Here is a 26,051-nt window from a genome sequence, read left to right as displayed (position 1 = left end):
CTAAGAAGCTTTCAAGGTAGATTGCAATCTGACATAAAGCTAGAGTACATGTTGTGTAAGTAACTAGCATTTTGAGAAAGGTTCTCATCAATGGCACCCAAAATTAGAATACAATTAGCCATCGTTCGATTTGAACACCTACGATCATACAGAAGGCACACAGAGCTTTGAAGTCAGTTTTTTCCTCTTCAAAACTACAAAACTTTAAATACGTTTCGATAGACATGACAAAAATAGATAGCTAAAAAATATACAAAGACAGTCAGCTTTTCTGGCTTTGTCCCAAACTTTTGGGTGGCGCTCAACATTATTTCCAGTCTTACCCACTTACACCGTAGTAGGACAATACAATAGGGTCTGGGTATTGCAAAAATAAATATTCTATCGATTCTGCTTTTAATACCTGGCCAGCAGAAATCACCAATTTGTTACATATGGAAAGGATCAGACACAACGGTACTCTCAGCTTTGCAACCTTTGACAAGATGTGGTAACCATTTTTGTCTTACCTAACAAGAATGACCTAAAGTCGTTATATGTATAAGTGTTTGCTTGTGTGATGTATTTATACTTCATTGTAATCGTATTGTAATGAACTGCCTTTTGTAGTTGTGTTAAAATGTATATACAGTACATGAGACATCTATAAATAAGGTATTTAAACATATACAGTATGTACAGTAAATACAAAGACAGACAGACAATAATAATTATGGTGGAAGCATTAATAATATAAAATATATTTATAAGTGGATTAAATAGAAACTACATGGATTGGTGCATATTGGGTGTGGGTTCCTGATATGTCATAATCCATTATTGTTCAAACAAGTGATCATGCACTCAATTTACAACTACAAACTCAATGAAAGCAACCCCTGCACAAGGGCGAGTGTATAGGCGTGTTTGAAAGCAAGTGTATATATGTGTCCCTGTTTGCATGATTGTGTGTGTAGGTATGTGTGTGTGCAACTTTGTGTGTCGTTTTCTACATGCAAGCTCATTATAAAACCAATTAAAGCCACATTACTCTCAATGGGGCTTAAGGGGGGGATTGAGAACCTGTTGTTCTCCCAGAGGGCTCATGCCTGGTCAGCCCTGTTTTAAATGATAAAAAAATAAACTTTTAAATCTGCTGAAATCAAACACCTAGGATCGCTCACGAAGGGTCATTATTCATCTGAGCTCGTCTCTGCTACCCTGGCCCTCGGTAAACTTCACCAAAACCAATTTAAAGCACACTCAATGGCTCAGTATCAGACTTTCTCTTCACAATTTTTAATTTTCTTAAAAAAAAAACTGTTACACCACAGAAATGCCTACATGCTCTGGTTTCCATCTGTGCAATGAGCAGTGTGGGAAAACATAATGTAAACTGGCTCCATCCCCGCGTGGGATTGTGGTGAGGGTGAAAAGGAATAGGATAAGAAAGAGGAGGGAGGAAGAGTAACAAGACACAGAGATACAATCTGCCTGATAAATAACTATTTAAAAGATAGGACTGTTCCTAGTTTGAGGTCATGACCTGAGAGAGACAAAGAGTGTCCTCTTATGATCTGGAATCAACAGACGTCCTCAACCGTGCTTGTTACCTGTTTTTGTATGTGGAAGATGACGCTGCACCCTCCCGGTGCCTCCTCCCCGCATGTTCCCTTCCACTCAACACAAATACAAATACAAATACAGACACAGACACAGACACAGACACAGACACAGACACAGACACAGACACAGACACAGACACATACACAGACACACACACCCTCCCTCCCTCCTTTCTACATTCTTGGCTGGCTGAGATGACGGTTGGAGAGGCACAGCTGCCTGGGAGGTGGATGCATGATTGATTGATGAAGTTTTGGTGCCCAGGGGATCCAATCATGTAATCAGTTTGTATTGATTGACTGTCCCTATGGCGCTACTGCCAACGTGTGTTTGAATGCGTGCTACGACCTGGCATGTATTCAAAACCCGCTGCAGTCAAATGTGATTTGGGTGGCGAGGTGGCTTTAGTCCATACGTCAGGAATGCACACAGGAAAGCATGTCGTAATTGAACAGTAGACGTTTTGCAAAACACTTCCACATCCCTCTGTTCCAATTCCTCATTATCTTGCATTTATTTCAATTATTATGATTGAGGAATTAATTCAGCTCTACTGTAATTGCATCAGCTGGTTAATCATCCAATCTCCCCATTTTTAAATAGGGCTATAACCTGGGTTTGTGTTGCTAATGAACATTTTCTTTCCCTCCGCAGCCAACATGATTTATTCAAAATTCCCTCTCCCATCAATTTTCTGACTTATATTTCAAGTGTCGGTTCATCATTACTGTATGATGCAATTCATATCATTCCAGCACCAATGGTGAAAGATTGGGTTTAGTAGTGCAAGTCAAAGTATTTTTGTGTCAAAGTTGAGGGAGCACTGCCTATTGCTCTGTGGTGTAAAACACACTGAGCAATGGCTGTGCTGTAGAAACCAGATAAACAAGGAGGTATGTCTCTGTGGTGAGTAGATACAAAGTTAAAGGCACTTACTGAAAGGTAGTGTTTTGTCAGCAACAATAAAGGGCTATCCAGCTTACTCCCCACTTTACGTAGTTTACACCTTTACAAACAGTTTCACGTCCTCACAAGAATGAATTTGACAGCTCCAGCGTCAGTAAAGCACTCATTACGAAGACAAACCACCTGCTTATATGTTTGCTTTACTGCGACTGCAATTCTTGTTTGTAGGCAGCAGTGGGAGAACATAATCGAAAAGCCCTTCGCCAGTGGGCATTCGTTCTCCATGCTTGCATATAATGAGCCCCAAAAGATTGCAGCCTGAAAGTCAATCCAAAGTTAAATTATGGCTGAGCTCAACTGCATCATGGCAAAGAAAATTCAGGAGTGGATACAGGTCAGAGTCATCCGGGCCAATTGTGCTACTTCATGTGAATGAGTAGCAGCACTTAATATTTTTCTTTCCCTCACTCCCCTTCTCAGTCTCACATTTACAATGATAGTACCTTTCCTTGGCTGCATGAATGAAAAATTGAGAGGTTTTCAGAGTTACCGCTGGATAATACTTATCTCCCCGTTGCGAAGTCACATTTGATTGTGTGAGCTTACAGTGGCCAAGAGCTGAAGCTAATGCACAGGCATAATAGCTGAGATACATAAGCTACCATCAAGAAGCCAATACTACTGCCAAATGAAAAACAAATTAGAACTCATCACCCCCCCCCCCCACAACCCCCATAGTTAGACAAGATCTACACTAATTTCATCTCTTCTTCCAGCCAGCTCTGTCATGTGCCAAAAGTATGCTTTGCTAAGAAAATGGAAGCAGGAAGAAGTGATTAACTTAAGCCTAGACTGACATAGCCTATAGCCCTTTCTTTATATGTCCATGCTATAGCCTCCATCAAATTCAGTTGCAACAACTCCAAAATCTCCCTGGAGCTATTATGATAAACAAATGCTTCCCACCTGGACTCCATGTTGCAACATCCTCAAAGTCATCTAGACAATGCCATAGCTCTGAACAAAACCTAGCTGATAAACGTGTCTCTGGCAAGCTATTTAGCTAACGAGATACCACATATAACAAGGCAGTGTTTGAAATATACTGCAAGCTATAGGCTAAACACGACCTGGACCTTTCTACTGGATGATTTAACTTGTAGCAGTATATGTATCTAGTCAACACCTGGCAAAATGACAAAGAGTTGTGTTTCTTCTTCTCTATTTTCAATGATATATTTCTACATCTTACTCTTACACAAATGAACAGGCTCCGTGTCATTTCTCATAAGCTGCTTCCCCGTTAATGAGCTCATGTTGTAATTGATTGCTACAGTGGAAGGAGGAGCGTTTATTTTCAACTGATTAGTCAGTATCAGATAAAGTCCACTCAATGTAAATGGCTTGTACAGTTGCTGACCCTATATAATATGGTTTGACTAATGTGAGTAGACTTTTGCATGTTTTTTCTGCTTCACAAGAAATGTTAAAGAAGGGGAAGACACTCGCAGTTCCCTATGAGTATTACAACCATATGAAGCAAGAACACATTCCAAACTGAAATGGGTTCATGCTGATCAGAAGCTCAACACATGCTCCCATTTAAAAGAATATTCTTCACATAACGCCAGTGTTTTGGAGTGGCAGTGTGAGCTTTCATACAGATGCACAACGTGTACATTCAAATTGATATACATTTCACAACAGATGTCACACTACAAAAGCTACAGCAACCCATTCTGTGTTCTGCGGCGAGGCATTCACTATCTCTGTATTTGTCCTGTCTCTTTGCAGATCAGAATGGATGGTCTTCAGGAAGGGGGAGTGCTGTACGAGACGGTGACCGTGATGAAGGATAGCAGGCCCATCCTCCGGGACATGGCCTTCTCCTTGGACAGGAACTCTCTCTATGTCATGTCTGACAATCAGGTGAGGAAAACGCCCTCATGTTGCTGCTGCCTATACTGTCAGGAGATACGTCAAGTGGGCCCGGTGATGTAGCGAGTATAGTGCGACGACCGTCCTTCAGCTGCAAACCCGCGGGGTTCAAGCCCCTGTGACAGTGAGCTTTGGCCATGCTGACACACGTCCTTGAGTGTGCTACTACTGTATGTTAGTAGTACCATGAACATTCCGGAGTCAAAAGTTCTTCTTTGACTTGAAAGCATACAGTATTTGAATATTTTTTTGTCCCATTTTCTGAGGATTTTGTTGGATCTAGTTTATGTATTGCAAAGTGGTGTTTCTTATTTTACTGCACAGATACCAGCATTACAGTTAGCCTTAGTTATTATTATCGCACTCATTTGGGGAATTAGAAGTATATGTTAAACAGCAAATTCATGCTATTTCTTTGGAATCCTACCATGATTTATGATTCCCCCCCGAATCCAAACAGCAATGGCAATGCTCAAATATTCACAAGCTGTGTGTCTACAGTAGGGATTGTTAAATATGCAGGCTGTGTGTAAGGGGGATGGACCGCTGCTCTAATTACTTATCCATGCGAATCGACTTACAGTGCATGCATCTTTTGTACGTGACACACACACACACACACACACACACACCATTGAAAACCATGTGTGGCTGTCCCCCCCCCCCCCCTCGCCTGCTCCTCACTTGGCCAGGCATCACAGAGGCGTGGCGTTGTTGTTGTTGGACGATATTCTCTGGACTCATTGGAGATAAGAGTGAACAGTGGTAATCACTTTCAACTCCCATCAAGTGATTATTTTGGCGCGGCTGCATGTCACTGTGAAATGGGATTAGGTGTCAGTGTGTCCCCAAAAAAAGAAAGAAAAGGCCCCATATCACTGCTCTCTGTTGTCTTCTGACTGCTGGAATGTATTGAGCTGAAGTCACTGGATGGACAGGCAAGAGGGCACTGGCACAATTGCAGTTGTGTCAGTTATTTCAGAGGGGCTTCACTCACTCCAAAACTCTTTTTTTTCTGGGAGCTTGAAAAATAGACTGAAAACCTATAAAAGCCATCACGTTTAAAGACAAACAAGGGGCTGTCATCTGAGTGAGGAGTGAGGGAGAATGGAGACAGCGTTGTGTTGAGTTCCGTCTTTCCAAAACAAATCAAGGCCCTCTTCCTTCTGCGTGATAGAGTGGAAGAGACAGGACATCACTTATTGATGAGCTCTGGCCGTTCAAGGAGAGACACATGCTTCCTTCAAGGAGATAGCCAGCCATACTCTTTTCAGAAAGCCTCCAGTGTGTGACACATAATAACCCAGCAAAAAAAAAAAAACCCAGACCAAGCTTAGCCGGAGAGTTATTTTTTTCTCTCTCAATATTAGAATAGCTTTGGCTTTTGTATAGAGCCCTCAGGAACTCTGGGCAGAGTAAAGCCGTCCTCTTTCGGTCTAGCTCTCTCTCCATCTTTGCTCATCTTTCCCTTCAGACTCTTCCCGCAGCTCGGGTAAAGCATCCCCCCAGGGAGGCGGCTTCACTCGCAGATTTCCCACATTTCCAGTAGATCCCAGAGATGAGAATTTTTTTTTCTGATTCCTGGGAGCAAAACAATACAGGAATGATGTGGAATACGGAGCGAGGCGGCACAGACAGATTTTGGCTGAGATCAGCCGACCCTTGTGGAATAACAATGAGCCTCTCTGTCTCCTGCCGAGAGAAACACGCAGGGTTAGCATGATGATGAAGAGTGACGAGAGAGAAGAGGGAGTCAGTCTGTGTGTGTGTGTGTGTGTGGGGGGGGATATATGTTTTGGCATGTCTCCGTCCATGCCAAAACATCACTTGGGAACCATTATTGATACGGAAAAAGAAATCTCTGCAGCAGTTTATCTTTTTCTCTCACCGTGTGCCTTTAGTTTAATCATTTCTCTAAGAATAGAAAAGCCCGGTCTCCAAACACACAGTAACATCGCTGAATGTCACGCGTCTGCCTTTGAAATGACGGTAAAGGCTTTACACCTTAGAGTGAAGGGGGAGGTGGGACTGCTAGGGTTTTTCCAGGGCAATCTCTCAAGTGCTACTCTGTAAAATGTAAAAATCCTTGCTTGAAATTCTATTGATCCACTTATTTGTGTCTGGCTGTCTGTAGTTCCTCTCTTACCTGCATGTAGGTTTGGGTACCATTACTACTACCACTTGGAGTGGCAGACTGGGTAGAGCAACCATTTATCAGCACTTTCAAACACTATGCAAAATTCTCTGCTCGTTACGGCTTTTTTTTCAATCTAAATACCAGCAGATGGTATTCAGTTTATATTTGACGTGGGTCAGTGGGAGGTAAAAATAAATAATTAATTGGTTATATAGCAATATAGCAATTCAAATAAATTATTTCATATCCTAAACGCACAATCACGTGATAGCTGTGGATTTCCCGGAGTCTGACTCATGACAAAGGATGATAGTGCAGAGGTCTATAAAGCCTGTATGCTCATCTGCCAAGCATTCATAAAGTTCCAGTAAATCCGGATGAAAGTCTCAAAGTGATAGCGAACTGGTAAGATGATATGTTGGAGAATTAGTGTTAGGGTTTACCAGATGTTGTGAAAAAGATGAAAGATTTTTATTTTTATTCCCAACGCTGGAATAGTGGACTTGATTATGAGGCCCTGCAGCAACATAATGCTCAAAAAGCAGCTTGACTGAGATTTTGCCTCTCTGGGAAGCCGAGGGGGTTTTTCATTGGTTTTTCTGTGTTTGCTTTAAATAATCAGTTTCTCCTGAAGAAATGAGCTCGGAGAGGACAAGACAAACAAAAGCTTGATGAGACACACTGAATGCTGGGTGTGTTCATGAATGATTTATCATGCATCTGCAGTACGCTAAACTAAAGCAAAGATGAAGGCTTAATTCAGTCAACTGAGATTGGAGGCTTGTTGACACATAGTACGCATTACACTGCGAAATAAAAAAACATCTCCACAGTATTAACTTTAAAAAAAATGGTATCCTTCAATTTAAGTTTAATCACAAGAGTCGATGAAGATGAAATATCTAGATCCTGTGTTTTATCACATTTTTATGCATACATATTATATGGACAAAATGAAAGGATATTTTACGATTCTCTCTCCACTATGTTTTCCTACCTGTACTTGAACTGTCGCTATCCATTGAAGGAGAACATCCCAACACAGTTTAATGTGATTGGACGACTGGAGCTATTTCACATGCAGAGCTGTGCTGTGCTTCTTAGACCTTGTGAACATAAAACCTTAGGACATTTCCTTTGATGGTATTTTAGATTCAACACGGTGCAGTCCTGCTCACGTCAGTAACACTAAAACAAATCAACTCCGATGTGCAGCGAGAGCCTCACATTTGATTCTCAGCTAAGCAGAAAGCAGAAGATCCTGAGCTCTCTCGTCTTGTAAAGGTCAGGCTGCCTAACGGCCACTGACCAACTTTGTTAGTTTAGATGAACTCTGGTCCACAACAATTCATGGATTATTCCAACTGCGTCGGATATGGATTTAAAACCCTTCAGCCCCTCCCTGCTTACAAAATCACTTTGTTAATGAATGCGCCGCTTGGGTTCTGAACTGCAGCAACAACAAAAAAAGACGAGAAAGTTATTTCATTGGGGGCAGCAGATAATCCATTTTGCCAGCACAGACCTGAGAGAGCACCCACTTTTGCTATCAAGAGCACCGGAGACGCTCTAATCCATAATCCACTCTTCATTTGTGATTGCTTACATCAGGAAATTGCTTGCATCATGCGTCCAGCCCTTCAATAATAACAAAGTATAAAATGACTGGGCCCGGGGCTGGAGCTCCGACCTGGTTTTGTATGCAGGGGTGACGCTGGCCGTGCGACAGCAGCAACTCTAACAGCAGCTAATGGAGAGCTTATGCTTTGCCAGACATTCACACATGGAAGTGGCAGCAGTAGTAGAGTGGGTGGTTGGCTGTCTTTCAGCTTGTGTGTGATCCTATGTGTGGGAAATTTCCTGATTTATTATGAATGTCTAAAAGGGGGCCCTCACAACTAAAGTAACATTTTCAAGTTGGAAACTTTAACCAGAAGAATGCAACAATAATAAAAGCTAGTTTTTATAATCACAAGTCATCTGCACAAAAGGTGACCATATATATTTCTCTTTGGATTATATGTGTATTTTTTGGATTACATTTTATGTCATTAACATCCATCCTGGGTTAGTCTTTTTAATTACTTGTATATTTGCCCAATTTACAGTCAAGTCACATTGTCTCAATTCTAGCCAAACACCTTTGTTGCATGTTATACACCCCTTTCTCCACGTTATTCTGTTTCACTGAAGACTATACAATTATGGCAAACCAATGCCCCAAAAGTGTGTGTGTGGTGTAAACTCAAAATGGCTGCCACTGGAATAACCTCATCTTAACTTTTTGACTGTTTTTAATGATTGACCTGTGTGTACCTATCCTTAATGTGTGCCAGTTTACATTGTAACCCTGCCTGTCATTCCTCTGGTTTAGGTGGCTCAGGTGCCGGTGGAGGCCTGTGAGCAGTACGGTACATGCTCTGAGTGTTTAAGCTCGGGTGACCCTCACTGTGGCTGGTGTGTCCTGTACAACATGTGAGTCTATTTACTTTTTGTTTCTCCTCCCACGGCCAAATCACTGCCAAGGGATTAAAAAACCACAACTTTAAAGTTTTACAAAACAGCTCGAGGAAAGCTACAAATATGGCTGAGCGCGCAAGGTCATATGATTTGTGCGGTTAAATATAACAGACTTTTATAGTTCTCCCATGGAGTTTACCATTATCAACAGCTGGCAGGACAAACAGGAAACCAGGAAGTGGTTGCTGGACTGCGTGATCCCTCTTAAATAGCACTATTTTGCACAGCAAAAGAAAACTGCATGCCCACCAGATTTGTCCGTCAGGCGGGAGAACGGCTGGTGTTAATGGAGGAGAGCAGGGATAAGCCTGTGAGTCTCAGCGGGTGTACAAACTCTACGTACCCAGGGAACATTTTGGACCCAGCGGAGCGAGCTTATCTCCTCCATCTTAATTATGTGACCCCCAGGTTAGCTTGCATAATATTTCGATACAGAGCAAAAGGGGTTTCAGGAGATTAAAACCCTGTGTTTACAGCTGACCTCAGCCGGGGATTTACCACTGCCTCATCATATGACGTGACGTCTGCATTTCAGCTAGCAGTATCTTGATGAGGATCAGCATTATTCAAATGAGCTTTCAGTGTTATCAAATCACCCTAGAAGAAAAAAAGTTTTTTAATCTAAATTACCTCATTAAACAGTTTGTTTTTCCTCGTTTTCCACCGAGTGCTGACTTTGTCCCATTACACTGTTAACTTTAATTAATGCCTTACACTTATCAGTAGAAAGATAGACTGCTGTTCCCTCAAGTAACCCAAAGTGAGTCATGATCCCTCACATTGCTGAATGAGGCTACTTTATTTTGCTGTCTATTTTATCCAGATTGGGCTCTTTTTCTAGCCTCTGAATGACTCTCACAGAGTGTCATAGACCTCTTTGAGGAGCTCACTTTCCCACATCTGCACCAAAGAACCTATGAGACGGTGTGTGTGTGTGTGTGGGAGGGGGGCCAAGCCTTAAAGAGATCCTATTATACTACTTTTCTGGTCTTAATTTCTTGTTAAAAACTGCTATAGAGCAACCTGACACGAATCACATCACAAAAAACTATGTAGATTTTCGGGAAGCTCTTTCTCTTATTTTGGCGATCCAGCAGGCCCTGTAAACACTTTGCTTCTGCCATCTCCGCCCCCTCCCCCCCTTCCTGCAAACCCAACTCCGTTGTGATTGGTTACCTTGCGAAGGGAAGTCATGATTCTAAATGTCTGCAAAGAATCAGCCCGGGCGGGATGCGAACGCGGGTCTACTGCTTCGTAAACGATCTCTCTACCGGCTGAGCTAAGCGAGCACTGGTCTAGTGTTGTCACCCCCTGCTATATATAGCAACCTGGGAGCTTACCTGACCATATATGGAAAAAAGATCTGGTGACACACACATACCGGAAATTTGAACAAGTTCGGCTCGACTGGCTGCCATAGTTTTTAGTGCTCTGCACAGCCACCCCAGACGGTCAGCAGGGAATACGTCGAAATGCATGTACGTAATTACTTGACACTCTAGTATGGTTAAACATGACTATAAATCATTATAACAACGTTTATAGGTCATAAAAGTCGAAAAGTATCATAGGTCCTCTTTAAGAAATGGGCACAAATGGCTCCATCAGACAACACACTGTGAATAACAGAGATGAGGGATGAAAGGCATCCTTTTTTTTTGGAGGCACTTCATCTGATGTGCGGTCAGAAGGTGACTGTGTGTATTCGCCTGTGGATCCGGTCAACCTCAAGGAGCCAAGCCAGCAACAGCTGTCATGCGTTTCAATTCCGCTTTATATTGTGCTGTAATTACAGCACAGGCGTCTGTGCTCCTTGAGCTTTCTCAGGGGGGGCCACCCCCTCAACAGCATATTGTAATAAGTACAATCCCTCCCCTCGCTGTACCTATTACACATTGAAAAGGAGGACATGACTGTGTACAGCCAAACTACTCTACTTTTTCCAGTACAATTTAGCTCTAGAGCTGAGAAAGTCTTGTTCTTTTTTAAACTGGCATATGTGTTTAAAAACAGCCTGTTTGTTACTACAGAGACCTTACTCCTATAACTTCTCTTTTGAAGAAATCAGTATCTGGGGTGCTCGTGATGTAGTGGTTAGAGCGCCCGCCCATAGAGGCTCAGTCCTCAGAAGCAGCAGACCACGGGTTCGAATCTGGCCCGCGGTCGTGCTCTGCATGTCATTCCCCTCTCTCTACTGCTGCACTGTAATGTGCTCTGCAGAAAGGCACAGTAAAACAATCCGGAGATGACCATACCAGATTTCAATCGTTCATAGGGCACCATGGAATGTCTCCATAAAAATGTCATGCTGAGATATCTCTATCCAGGCCAACGTGGTAGACACATCTGGCGTGGCCAGAAGTCAGGGTTTGTTTGCCATATTATATCATTAATATTGTTTCACTGTGTTTTACATTTTTAATTTTCAGTCCTTTCTCGCTCCACAGGTGCTCGAGGAGGGATCGGTGTCAGAGGGCAGAGGAGACCTTCCGCTTTGCGACGGACATTGACCGCTGTGTGAAGGTTATCGCACATCCAGACAGCATTGCTGTATCAGCACATAGTGTCCCTGTGAGTGCGATTATCATCCCACCAATCACTGCTCCGCCACTCCACTCACAATGCAGATGTAATCTAGTTAAGAGTAGCCTTTTACAACCACGTGTACAGTGGGTGTAAGTCCGGTAGACTTTGGTGAGATGTGTGGAGAGAGAGAGAGAGAGAGAGAGAGAGAGAGAGAGATAAAAAAGAGATCAACCAGTCAAAAGGTTGATTACATTTCCCAAAGGCTTAATTCAGCTATGTTGTAAAGTATAGCCAAAACCATATAGTGATGTACAGTCGGAGCTATGAAATATTTTAAGGGAATTGTTTGACAATTTGGGTAAAAAACAGACAATTACTCTCTTACACTCTTTTACTCTCATAACTGTCCAGCCTACGCCCAAACCCTGCCAACGAGCACACTAATTAAAATCCTATATTGTTTGTCTAATCTGTACAAAAGCAGAGCATAATAACGACAAACCAAGGTATTACAGGATTATGTACTGGACTACTTCTTAGGAAGTAGACTGGGAGTAGTAAATTATCACTTTTGTCTCTTTTACAGTTCGGCTTATTATACGAACATGATTGAATGTGTTAATTAATTAGTGAGTTTTAAAGAGTGCTGATTGGCAGATTGTGTTACCTTTGGACAGAGCCATGCTAGTTGTTTCTCCCTGTTTACCAGTCTTGACACAGGATCTGCAAAGATAAGCTCACTATCTCGTGGCTTCAGCACATAAAAGTTGCAAGAAAACTCTGTTGGCAAAGACATGAAAAGCATACACTATCTACCAAGGTTTGGTTCATTAAATCATCTTCTCCCTCGCCAATTCTTTTAGCTTCTGCTGGAGGTGAACAATGTGCCAGACCTCTCCGCTGGAATCACCTGTTCCTTTGGCCAGCAGGCCCAAGTGGAGGGTCACGTCAATGGGAACAGAGTTATGTGTCTGTCTCCGGCTGGAAAGGAGGTCCCTCGGATACCAGAAGGACAAGGTGAGCTCAGATATCATATGTCAGAACAAACACACACACACACACACACACACACACACACACACACACACACACACACACACACACACACACACACACACACACACACACACACACACACACACACACACACTACAGTAAAAGATTGCAGCCTGAAATTATAGATCGAGGCCATTTCTGGAGAAATATAAAAAAAAAAAAATCAATATTCTAGACACAAAAACATGTTTATTTTTCAGATAGGCTGCCTTGTATTTTTAGTTTTTATATCCAAAGAGTTTGGTAAGTCCAAAGGAGCAGCAGCATTTTCTCTCAGCATAGGCCTATACAGTAATCCTTCAATTGAAGTTTCTGACTGAAGGTTTTGTCAGCAATACGCCCTTGGCAGAGAGACGCCGACACCAGGTGGCTCTTTACAGAAGTGTGATGAAAGTATTCACACTGTTTTTGACCTCCTCGTTGTCCTCGTTCATTGTTTTGTTTTTTCCCTCATCCTTTGTCTAACTCTCTCTCGCTGCTTCACCCATCTCTCTTTTCATACTGCTCTCTCTCTCTCTCTCTCTCTCTCTCTCTCTCATCAACTCACACATAATTGTCATTCCTTCCCTTCGTCCATTCACTCGTTGTGCACACTCTGCCCACCCTCTCTCTCTCTCTCTGTCTCTCTTTCTCTCTCTCTCTTTCTCAGACTGGGCTGGCGTGGAGCTTCGTCTGAACTCAAAGGAGACGGGTCAGATGGTGGCCAGCACAGAGGTGAAGTTCTACAACTGCAGCACACATAAAACGTGAGTCCAGCTGACACCGATATCCCCCCCTCCCCCCACAACCCACCTTTGATTTGTTCAATAGATTGGAACTTAATTTAGGGCAATGATGCACTGATGTACTCACAACTCCACTTAAGATCGGGGCTGTTAGATAACCTCACAGTTCAATTTATCTGTCAGGTTTCATTTAAATCAACATGATGCATTTGCCACGGCTGATTTTTTTTTTTTTTTTTTTTTTTACTTTGCTTAAACTGCAAGTTTCTGGGTTCATTGCTCACAGCTTTAAAATCCAAACTGCTATAATTTTCTGTCAGTTATGGTAAAAGGGCTTAATGATAATTATGTTAATACAAGGACATTTTGGACAGCACAATATGCTCCTTTGATGCAACACTGTGTACATAGTGTGTGTGCTTCGCCGTGGGGCTGCAGTTTCCGAGGACCCCTAAATAGATAAGCATGAGAGTCACACACACACTCTCCTTTCTTGACTTGACTTGACTTTGTCCCTGTGGGGGCCTTGCCACAGGACTGTATTTGTTGCAAGATTTGAGACGTGTGAATCATATTTGATTTCTAGCGTTGCTCTGTTGCCTTGAGGGGAGAGAAAATGATGGTAGTAAATAAAGAGTTCTTTATTTAAATCTTCACTACCCTGCCAATATAAGCTTCCTAACTCAGCAAGGAAGCTGCTTTGACTTTTTTGCCATTATGATACTGTTGAATAATATGTAATCTGTAACAATAAAATATGACAGTGTGTTTCTATCTGAAAAAACAATGAGAAACACTGCTACAAAAGGTGGATCTTATTAGGATAAATGCCAATTACTGAGGCTGCATTCGAAGAAGGCTGCAATCATCCACTTTAGGAGTTTTCTTAGAAACACGACGGTTAACAAAGCTTCGGAAAAGGCCAAATCACAATATGTTTAATTAGTTACTTCAAATTCATCATGATTTACTGCCTTACTAAAACATATTTATCCACTAACTAGTGTTGAAAAGGAGAAGTAATATTCCCTTTCTTTTTTGAGGTGTTTCTGAAACTGGAATTGAATGCTGTTGTATGCACACCTTACTAGCCCCTAACTGTGCCATCAATTACATTGAACCATAAACACTTGCATGAAGCAGAACATTGGATTGATGTGCCAAGCCTGAGAAATCAACATAGAGTGGATACACATGCCATCTTTTCACAATGCTCCTTGACTCCCACATGAATGCCCCGACATAACAACCGTATTACGTCGCTAGAGAGGAACAGAGTCGGGAGCTCAACATAACCGCGCCTCACACCAATACGGCCTCCATTAGCTGTGGAGTGACCCTGTGATCTTCTGTGATTAATATTTCAGACAGAACACACTCGTAACCCAGCACCTCTACCCTGCCCCCTCCCCCCACTACCGCCATCACCTCAGCATCACATCACCCTCCATAATTAATTATCCTCTGTTTATAGCTGCCTGCCAGTCCAGGTCTATTAATACCCCCGTTCCCCTGAGAAAAAAAAAACTCTCACACACACACACACGCACGCACGCATATATTTTTATGTCCATACTGGCCCTGGGCAGCTAATTAATATCAAAATGTAATGGTGCTGCACTACATTTATTGGCATTTGTAGCTTGCTATGAGCCGCAGTATTGGAGTGCTGCTAGAAGTGGTTTTATACAGTAGTATCCTCAGGCTTTCATCTTACTGCATGACCAAATACAAGTGAACAGACTTTGATAGTGCGTGGATCTGTTTTCTGCACAGTGGTACACGTCTACTATACACAGCAGCACCCCCCCCACCCCCCACCCCCCTCCCGCCCCACACACCTCTGCCCCCCAGCAGAGGATATGTTCAATGTTCAGCTCTCCAATTGCTCTGTTTGGTATATCAACAGCTGTGCATCACCCGCCTTTGTTCTCTCATCACTTTACCTCTCAGTTGCAACCCAAGGTTGTATCACAATCCCCTCATTGTTTGCTGAACGAAATGTGATCAAATCCAGTCTATCGGGGTTTTTCAGCACTAATTTAATCCAAGACCGACTCTTCTTGGCTGTGAGTCACCCAAGCCCAGCCAGATGTTGTGCTATTCTACCCATAAAATATTCAGTTGTCACTTTCATTCCAGATTTTGTATATTAATCCAGGGTTGGACGGCTGGCATTTACATCTGTCCAACATTACTGTCAAAAATCAGAAGTATAAAGTGTGGGTCTGTAAAAACATGAAAAAAACTCATGTTACCGTATAGGCTACATAAATATACAGTATATATATATATACAAGGCAAATACCTTGTCCTTGTTAGATATAATACATATTTATGTTTTTCAGTTGACACTTCAATTGTTACTCTCCTGCCTGCCAAGGTCAATTATTGTCATAAAACACAATCATTCATTGTATATCCATAAAAACTAGGGACGCCTGCTATTTACATAAAACACATTGACAAGATACACTCAGCAGAACGCTGTAAGGATTCGTTGGTTTCTGCTTTTCAATGTACTTCACTCAGGAGACAAAGATTGAGATGTTAGGTAGGAAATTAAGAGGGACTCATTCTTTAACCTATTGTGTACAATGCAGGGGCACTGAATACAGGATGTTTATATTAACATTTTGAAACACCTTGTAATGAGTTCATTTTTCTGCTGCAGGTGTCTGTCCTGTGTCAACAGCACATTCCGCTGCCACTGGTGTAAATACCGCAACCTGTGTACCCACGACCCCAGCAGCTGTTCTTTCCAGGAGGGCAGAGTCAACGCCTCAGGGGTATGTACATTTACATCAATGTAAAGAGAGTGCAGAGTTACAGCTACATTAGCTGATTAAAGCATAGCTTTCATGAGGAATGTTTACTGCCCCTGTGTGATTTAAATGTAAAATAATACAACCCCCAACTCAAAGAATCAAGCAGACTTCTTCAGATAAGAGTCCACAGCAGCTCTTTGAGACTGTATTTAGAGATACAATGGAGATGTGAGCTAAATATGAACGTTGCATGCCAAAAGGCTTATAATCACAATGCTAACATGCTGATCCATGCATATACCATGTTCAGCACATTATTTTAGTGTGTTAGTATGCAAACATTTGCTAACTAGCACTAAACAGTACAGCCGTAGCCAAAGGATGGTCATTAGTTTTACTGTATTTAGACACAATCAAAAGTACTGAACAAATAAATAAATAAATTCAACCAGCTGATGGGGCTACATGAAAAGGTGTTATTCTCTGGGCAGTGGGCACCATTGATATTTGTACCCCATTTCATGGCAGTTCATATCTGTAGGGACCAATGAAGAGGTGAACGGGCCAATGGTCATTGCCATCCCTAGAGCAAAACTGTTGGGCTGACAAGGAATAAATTATTGTGCAACCTGCAAAACTAGATGTGAAAACATTACTAATATCAACCCATAAGCGCAGGGACAACATGTGATACTGTGGATGGTACGATAAAGTCTGTTTGTTTGTTTGTTGTTTTCACAGGACTGCCCTCAGCTCCTTCACTCTGGGGAAATTCTCATTCCGGCTGGCGAGGTGCGACCGATCACCCTGAGGGCCCGGAACCTTCCCCAGCCGCAGTCGGGCCAGCGGGGATACGAGTGTGTGGTGAACCTGCAGGGTGTCAGCCAACGTGTCACCGCGCTTCGCTTCAACAGCACCAGTGTGCAGTGCCAGAACAGCTCGGTATGACCTCAAACACTCCCAGTGGGAGTCTCACAGCTGTCAAACGAGGCACACACAGCCTTGATGCTGCAAGGTACATAGGGTACATCAGTGAATACCGCCGGAGGTGGTGGGCAGAACGTAGAGGAAAGGCAGAGGAAAGATTGTTGAGGGCAAGTGTGAAGCATGCGAGGGAAACGGAAGAGGAAAAGTGACATGGATGGCAGGAAGAAAAGCAAAGAGAAGTAGAAATTGTTGTTTGGTGCAGTGAAAAGGATGGAAATGGTGACTTCAATAAGAACTTGTCTCATCAAATTGATATTGTCCCTGACATAGTGTGACTGTGACGTACCCAACAGACAGCCAGAGGTTTGGGATGAGTACAAGAGCTTTTTTTTTGGGGGGGGGGGGAATTATTATTGCAGGAAGTAAATCAAATGCCTAATTTCAATGCAAAGCATACCTTGCTTCTCTGTGACAATGAATGAAAAGGCCATTTTCTTCAGATGTGGATGATTGGGCACAGCAGCCATGCTTTGTGTGCCAACATGTCAAAAGAGGAGAGGAGCAGGCATCCATGGCAGAAATGACAGATGGTTAAAAGCCTCGTCTCTCTGCTGCCCTATCATCCTCTCATCTCCCTCCACTCTTGTCTTTCTCTGTAATATCAGTTCTTTTATTTTTTTCTCCATCTCTTTGACTTGCTTTCAATGCGGATATACTTACCGGACAATCCTTGTTTCTTGCTTTTCAGTACATATACGAGGGTGTGAAGATCAGTGACCTGGCGGTGGACCTCTCCATAGTATGGAACGGCAATTTCATCATCGACAATCCTGAGAAGATTAAAGGTGCCTCTGCCATTCATCACTGCCAGGCCAGAGTAGCGCAAAGCACTCAATCCACGGGGGATATATGGGTCATAGAAGCCACTTCAAGGCCTCCAAAGAGCCTTCAGAGAAAGTTCACAATAGCAGTAGAGTGTTATCAGAAAGCACCCAATCACTGGTGTGCCCCGCAAGGTTGAAGGGTGAATCTTCGTATCTTTTTCAGTTCGGCACTCGTGGCTGCTCTTGGTTTTCCTCTCCATCATCATCATGCAAGAGAAGGCGTTTGTCAGTTGTCATTGTGGGTTGTAAATGATTAAATACAAACCCCGTAGTCAAGGACATACACAGCAATGGCCATGAATTTGAACAGGCCTCGTCATTACTTAGGAAAGTTACTTTATATGGCTAAATATTTTTTTTTAAATGACAGGAGAGAGGATGTAAGACACAGACTTCAAAGGGCGTTTTATGGGATTATTTTTGCCTTCTTTTTTCTTAATACCTGAGAGATAATTTAAACAAACTCTGCTCTTAGGGATTTTTTTTTAAATTCTAAATTGACTTTCCATGGTTGTAGCCAAAGAGATAAGTTTACATCACTACCTCCAGTGTTAAAACAAATAAAGTTTTATGGATGACATTTGCATTTATTACCTATTAACAGCAAATATGATTTATTTATTATATGTTATGATACCACTAATATCGAATATGTATAAAACAACTTGATATAATTAACCCATTTATAAATAACGTCATTTACCATGTTTAAGAAAAGCCCCATCATGTTTTTGACCGATTTGAAACTTTAAACTTTAATATGAATAAATTCAATATAAATATATTTTTTCTTAGCTGATAGAGTACATTTAAAGTGCTGTAAACCAAATGTTAAAATTCCACTGTGGAAGTTTGTAGGTTAACTGACCATATATCCTCTGCGTTTTCCCACAGTGCACCTCTACAAGTGCAGCGCTCAGCGGGACAGCTGTGGCATGTGTCTGCGGGCCGAGAGGAAGTTCCAGTGTGGCTGGTGTAGCGGCGAGGGCAGATGCACCATGAAGCAGCACTGTCCTCCCATCTCCCCTTACGCTAGCCGCTGGCTCAACCTTTCTGCTAGGAATGTCAAGTGTACCAACCCACGCATCACTGAGGTCTGTTGTTTGTTAGTTTAAGTCAGTCAGTCAGTCAGTCAGTCAAGCAACTGAACTTTTGTTTTCTCCAAATATTCCAGAATATCTTGACTTGCTGCCGTCAGTCATCATGACATCATTTGTTTAGAAACTTGGAGGGTCAGGGTGGAAGGAAGGCGAAGTCTGTTTGTGGGTGTTTATGTTGGCAATAAAAAGCCAAACTCATTGATTGGACGGGGAGATGTGATTAGTAGACCTCAGCATAGGATTTTTGTGTTGAGCCAGAAATGAAATGAAAACAAGAGTTCTTATAAATCGAGTCGAACTAACATTGAATAATGACTTCTACAAGATCATACACCACCGTTTTGTTGCAATACATATATAGTGTAATCAAATTTCCTTTAGAAACTTTTTCCAGAAGTAGTTACTGTACTTGTGGAAACCACCATTTGAGTTCTATTGTTTTTCTTCACTGAAATAGCTTTGAGGGAAAGGCTTCGACCAGAGGCTCACTGCCCAATGGTATATACCAAAAACATCTTATTTAATATTCCTTGCAGGCAACAAGTAACAGTCATTTTTATCTAAGGCCACTTCCTCTTTCCCATCCAAGCGGCTGTTTTCCTGAGACTATCTCACATTTTGTTCCACGCCGGCTGAATACCTTAAGTCCTTGACGGATAAACGTATTCAGTTTGTTTAGAGGAGTGCTGATGGATCTTTTATGTCACAAACTCTTGTTCATTCCCCTGAATGAGGCGCAGTGGGTCAGGCACAGAGATGCAGGGCTCTTCCACTTCAAAGGGCCGCAAGCCTTTGATGTCTCTGTCACATTATTAGTGTTTCTGAAGGAGCTGCAGCAGAATGAATCCACCACAGAGTCCTGCTAGGAAAGAGGGGGGGTGGGGGGTGGGGGGGGGGGCTGTTACTTAAACATGGCTCCTGTTATGCTCTGGTCCAATGGCCTCCTGCTGGGATTGTTAACTGTACACTGGGAAGGACTGTGATCCCCTTTTATTAAGCCTGCTTTATTAATTCGAGTTTGTTTTGATTTAAAGTGGATTTTTTAAGGCTTTATGAATATGAATGAAGCCTCGTCAGTTTGCGAGTCATGTAATTCAAGCATATGTAATGTAAATGTAAGTTAGGCATGAAGAAGTCAATGAACAAAAGTTGTTATTTTGTGCAAGTACTCCAATCTTCAGAGTCATATTTATGGCCAGAGCGTATACAGAATTAATTATATTCCACATGGGTTTTTCTTTCTATTTTTTTTATGTGGCTCAACGAAAACTGTAACCAATTACATAATTTTAGATTTGAACACTCTTTATGGCGCACTATTCTCCAACATTGACAACCCACTCAGGGTATAAAATCCTTTGACGTTTAAATAAAAATTCTATTAAAAAATTGTGCAGGAATTGTACTTGCATTGCAGGTTTTTACAAGAGCTTGTAAAAAGTAAGACGCTGTGTTCAATTATATGGTGGTGGACAAAACTGATGAGCTGTTATTATGTGAGAATCTATCACTGTATCATACTACCATAATGCAACTATTACATTCTCCTGCTTCCTATGTAGGTGAGTCCAGTGGCTGGACCTCTGGAGGGGGGCACACTGGTCACTATCCAGGGCTTGAACCTGGGTATGTCTTTCTCTGAGCTGGAGGGCAACGTGGAAGTGGCCGGTGTGCAGTGCACCCCACAGGAGGAGGGATACATCACTGCAGAACAGTAAGAAGCTCCTCCCCCTCCCATGCCCAGAAAAACATGGATTCAGACTGTATTGTACTGCACACACAGACAGACACACACACACTCACTCAATCTCTTTTTCTCACTAATGCTATTTTTCACACTAGCAAAGTCAGTGAATAAGCCAGAGCTCAGTGATGCCTCATCATGTAGTGGGATTGTGTTGGGGGGGGAGGGGGGGGGGGGGGGGGTTGCATTGCTCTGGTGCAGTGAGAGCCAAAGGAAGAGACAGTCTTTGTGTGGTTGTTGTTATGAGGGCTGTCGGCACAGCTGTAATTGAAATGCGCTGCATGTCGCTGACTGGAGGGACAATCTGTTAGCCATGTGTTTCTCTCACAGCCATGTAATGCGATTTGGCTCAGGCTGCATTTACATCCTTGTTATAAAAAAAGAAAAAGAACATGCCAGTAGAAAATTTGAAAAAACTCTTGTGATAAGTGAATAGAAGGGTTGGGCAGGGACGATTGCAGGGATGCATCTTCTATTGTATCAGGGAATGGGGAGTTTTTTTTTGCACAGGGTCGTGCATTCAGCGTGGCTAGTCATTCGGCACACACAGTGCTCTAAAACATGGCGTTACAGCTGTTACAACCATTCATTTCAGCGTGGGGTCAGTTTCTGTAATGACTTATTCATGTTGCACTTTATCTTATTGACCTGACAAACCAATGCTGATTTATTGAAGGAACCCCTACGTTGTCATGGCAACCGGAGGTAATGGTGGGTGGCAATCGTCCTGGATATGGGGAGGGGTGTAGTTTATCATTTGAGTTATATTACTGTTATAGGTTTCCTATTAGGAAGAGAGATGGGCCACTGTATTGACCCACAACTTCTATGAGAATCTGCTTCAATCACGCTGGCCAGCAGAGGCCATCTTCCCTCGGTGCAATTCACAAAACATTTGATACAGTGCATTGATTCTGCTGCATCTGCGTGTGTGTGTGTGTGTGTGTGTGTGAGTGTGTGTTTGAGCCTGGGTTGTGTTATTACTTGCATGCTTGATGATCTGCTGCATGCCAGTGTTTTGTGTGCACTCACATTCATGTATTTGCCCTGACAGGATTGTTTGTGAGATGGCCGCCGCGCCTGAAGGAAGTGCCCCAGGTCCAGTTAAGCTGTGTGTCGGCGAATGCAGGCCAGAACTACGGGCGCAGTCCTCTCAGCTCTACTCCTTTGTGGTAATTGTGACACTCCACCACCCTCAAGTGTTTGCATTGAATTGGTGCTGAATGGATGATTGCCAGCCATCAAGCCCCCATTCAATTTGAATTCAGAATAAGACAGCTGATTTTTCTATGATCAAGATTTTGCACAAGAGTTCATCATCCTTGTGAAATGTGTTTCTAGTGGTTTGTGGCTAATGAAAAAGAATGGTGTGTCTAATTAGTCTCAGGCCAAGAGATATTTTTGTTTAGCTTTTGAAGATGCACTGGATAATTAGTATTTAATTTGAGCTATTTTGATAGGGCGTGTACCGCATACTTCTCTAAAGAAGCTCTTTCATTTACCTTTTTCAGCAGTTTTTGTCTGTAAGTTTGTAGTTCTACGGTATAGTTAATTCGGCCAAGTAGAACATTGCTTTTCAGAATCCGATAAGACATACAGTTCTCTAGGTTTGACCTATGTTGAATTTAATTAATTAATGTTTGCCTCTCCACAGACCCCTTCGATGCTGGCCCTTACCCCAGGCAGAGGGCCTGAATCTGGGGGCACCAAGGTTACCATTGTCGGGGAGAACCTTGGAGCTGGAAGCACTGTGAATGTGTACTTCGGCAATCAGACCTGTGAGCTCTACAGGTGAGTCTGTAGTTATAACCTCCTGATGTAATGTTAACCTTACAATACCTCAGATTCATACACACTAATGTAAGAATGCCTAAACACTGGTTAGAGATTGCTCTATTTAAAAAAAGCACACTTAAGATACAATTAAGTTCACTTGCGTTGAATTAAAAGTCTCAATAATGATTTGAAAGGAGATGAAGCCCACAGCAGTATTGCACTCTTATGTATTAATAGATATCTATTTAAAGTTCAAAATGCTTCACATGGTAGGAGTCAGGAGGGTTGAAGAAAGAAAGTCATTAGCTAGAGCACCCTCTAATTACAGTGTTCCATCCCTAATGTGTCCGTAACGAGGAAGAGACCAGACAGTCGTATAATGAATCCTCTTCCCTTGTAGTAATAATGAGCATGGGTCACAACTGCAAGAAAGTCAGAGATTGTGATACTGCAGCAGTGAGTGGGCAGAGTCACAATCAAATACATGAATAAATCCCCCTTTCGGTGCTCCCAACAGGAGGACCATTTCGGAGATTGTGTGCTTCTCAGCGCCGTCTGTGACCAGAGCCGGACCAGTGCAGGTCAGGCTCAGCGTGGACCGGGCCAGAGTTCCTGGGAGTCTGGCCTTTGAGTACATAGAAGACCCCACAATCCAGCGCATTGAACCCCTGTGGAGCATTACCAGGTAAACGCCAAGCAAAAATATTAACCAATGATAGTTGATTGCAAATTGCCGTCTCATTACACGCTTGTGGTTCGCAAGTAGCCTACCATGTTAATTATAGTTAGAGAAACGTGAAATGATTAATACCAGAGGAAGCAAGCTTGTTTGGAAAATTGCGGCATTGCAGCTCATACGCTCTGTTTTCATACAAATTAAATAATATGAAAAAAGCCTCCAGTCTAAATGTGGTGGCCTGTCTAATATAGATTACTGTGGTGCAATGCCCTATGTGATTGATGCCATTAGATAGGGTTTAAGGTAGTGATGCAAATAACTGAGGTGCTGTGAGTTAAAGGCAGAGTTATATTTACAACAAGGCTGTAAATCAAATCTGATCATGACAAGGTGACTCATTTGGAGTAATGAAAATCTGAATTCAAAATATTTTTTTAAATGTCTGCATTCATGACGACTGTGCTTCTGCTAATATTGTGACAAAAGTGAATTTGCTGCATACACATTTCTATCATACGTAGCATAAAGGTGCGTTACTGGTATTTCACTAAATAAGAGATGGCACTTAATTTGGTTTGGGGTGGGATTACCCAGCACTACTTCCCTGCAGATTAGACTTCAGAGAGACACCTTGGCCCTCAGCCTAGTGACAGGAGGAGCTTTGTGGAGTTGCAATCAAGAGCCCTCATCATGTATGTGCAGTCCCACTATGTGGCCCTACAAGCTTAGGTACCCTTTGAAGTGTGAGAAGAGAAGGACTGGCTCTCTGTCAGGCAGACTAGACTGGCCAGTTCTTTTTTCTTTCCTTTTTTTAATTTTTTTTTTACACATTTTTCCTTATTTCTCTCGTGTACTTCTCCCCTTTGTCTCTCCTCCCTTACTTTTAAATTCCAGGCTACACTTTCCGAAGCTCCCACTGCAGCACAGGTTGAGCAAAGATTAGGGAGTGTTGTTTATTTTAATCACATCTAGCACAGATATGTAAACAAGAAGCACCTGTATTCATGCTATGCCAGCCCCACAGTCATGGATGAATATAAAATAGCAGCCAGCTGCTCTGCCGTTTGATCTGGCTCCTCTGCCCAATAACAAAGAGCAAAGCCTCCACACCAGCTATACCTCCTCCTCCAACCTGAATAAATGTAGTTTCTCTAGGAAAAGGTTGGCTTTTCAAGTTAAAAAGATTGAATTCTCTGCAGTTGTCACTGTTACACTGTTGCCCTCATATACAGACCACCTGAAGCCAACGAGTGGTGTGCAATTGTATCTGTGTTAATCATTCCTATGAGTTGTTAATACATTTTTTTTCTTCCTTGCAAACAGTGGACACACCACCCTGACAGTGACTGGAACCAACCTGGATGTAGTCCAGGAGCCACGGGTCAGAGTCAAATATGCCGGCCATGAATCTGTCAATGTAAGTGTGACAACTGCTTACATATACTGCACATACTGACTTTATTAATTTCTTACTCAAGTAGACAGGACATGGCACAGCAAAGAGTTTTTCCATATTGATAGTTTGAAATGATGGATGACGGGTTGTTTTACGGTTTCATTTTGAGTATGAAATATTGTTTAGCTCCACAACAAACAAAGTGTGAACACATTCAGAAAAAAAGTCTCTGCAGCACCACACAGCCTCTAGGACAAAGAGCAAATGAAACAGCAATAGCTTGAAACATTGTGGAACAAACTAATAGGCTGTACAATTTCAGTGATATTGTTGATGTAAAAGTCAGGCGGGAAGCCATAAACAAGGACGTTAGAAAATAAGTATATAAAAGGGTTCATTCCAAAATAAGATAATACAAAATAAAAAAAACTGACATGAAAGTTCAGCTCAGTTTTGGGAGGTGATTTATGGTGCCGATTCTGCTTGGCTGAGCTCCTCAGGCAGGTTGCTTCAAATTGATTGATTATTCCAAAGTGTTGGGGCCCCCCAAGTCCAGTCACCTTTAGCCTCTAGTTTGCAACTTTGGACTGGTCAGGGAATTGCCTGAGGATCTTAACTGCACACACACACAGGGTCGAAACTGCTGGAGGGAACTTTTGGCTCGACCTTGGAAAAGATCAATATAATCTTAAAAATCAATTTAAAACAGGCAACTCATAAAGAGATGCCAGATAAGGAACGATGCGTTGTCTGCCTGTACCAGCATAAGATAAAGATTTAAAATAAATGTTTTATCGATGCCAAAATAAAGATAAGAGAGACGGAAAATATTATATGAAAGCGTGAATGGCTTTTTGTTGACAAATAAAAAATATCGTTTTGGAATTGTTAGGAAGAAAATGCTCTCAGTTGCAAGTAGTAAAAAGTTTTCAGTCAGTCTCGAAATTGACTTCGGCAACTTGGCAAATATTTGTAACTTTTCAATTGACAACACAAACCATAGAATGTTTTTCATCAAGGCCTTCCTTGAAAGAGGAATGTACAGTATCTGGGTTTCGGTGGGAAAATAAACAACTGGCCACCTAAAGATGGTACAGCTCAGGTGGAAGCATGACAAATAAAATCATGACGGAATATTTAGAAACTTCAAATGTCATGTTTTTAAAGAACAAGGTTGTTTTTCTGTAGGCAGTGTTGTGTGTGAGTAAGAGTTATGCCCTCAGGCAATTATTTTGTGTGTTATTGATGCCAGCCCAGAATTTTTAGCCAGTCAATTAAAACGCCATGTTTTGCGCTGGCAGTAGTGAGATTTAAAGGGATTAAAGATGCACTTTAACCCGAATCAGCAGCTAAAAGAGGGTCAT

At 42.2% G+C, this 26,051-nt stretch overlaps 1 protein-coding gene across 1 annotated transcript in view; it reads left to right on the top strand.

The window, feature by feature from the left end:
- The window catches only part of LOC307248876 (plexin-A2-like), a gene marked incomplete at its 5' end in the record, with an annotated part of 58,079 nt that overhangs the window by 12,604 nt on the left and 19,424 nt on the right, over positions 1-26,051 (top strand). Inside the window, 14 exons of the mRNA XM_080025414.1 lie at positions 4,306-4,440; positions 8,961-9,061; positions 11,554-11,677; positions 12,496-12,649; positions 13,338-13,434; positions 16,088-16,202; positions 16,923-17,123; positions 17,857-17,953; positions 18,887-19,086; positions 20,655-20,806; positions 21,891-22,008; positions 22,491-22,627; positions 23,130-23,297; positions 24,615-24,708. Coding sequence (XP_079881540.1) covers positions 4,306-4,440; positions 8,961-9,061; positions 11,554-11,677; positions 12,496-12,649; positions 13,338-13,434; positions 16,088-16,202; positions 16,923-17,123; positions 17,857-17,953; positions 18,887-19,086; positions 20,655-20,806; positions 21,891-22,008; positions 22,491-22,627; positions 23,130-23,297; positions 24,615-24,708 — 1,893 coding nt within the window. The remainder of the gene's footprint in view (positions 1-4,305; positions 4,441-8,960; positions 9,062-11,553; positions 11,678-12,495; positions 12,650-13,337; positions 13,435-16,087; positions 16,203-16,922; positions 17,124-17,856; positions 17,954-18,886; positions 19,087-20,654; positions 20,807-21,890; positions 22,009-22,490; positions 22,628-23,129; positions 23,298-24,614; positions 24,709-26,051) is intronic.

The sequence above is a fragment of the Ammodytes marinus genome (assembly GCF_949987685.1).
Source record: "Ammodytes marinus genome assembly, chromosome: 4".
Lineage (NCBI taxonomy): Eukaryota > Metazoa > Chordata > Actinopteri > Uranoscopiformes > Ammodytidae > Ammodytes > Ammodytes marinus.
The sequence above is the reverse complement of the archived record's forward strand: the minus strand, read 5'-3'. Positions and strand labels throughout refer to the sequence as shown.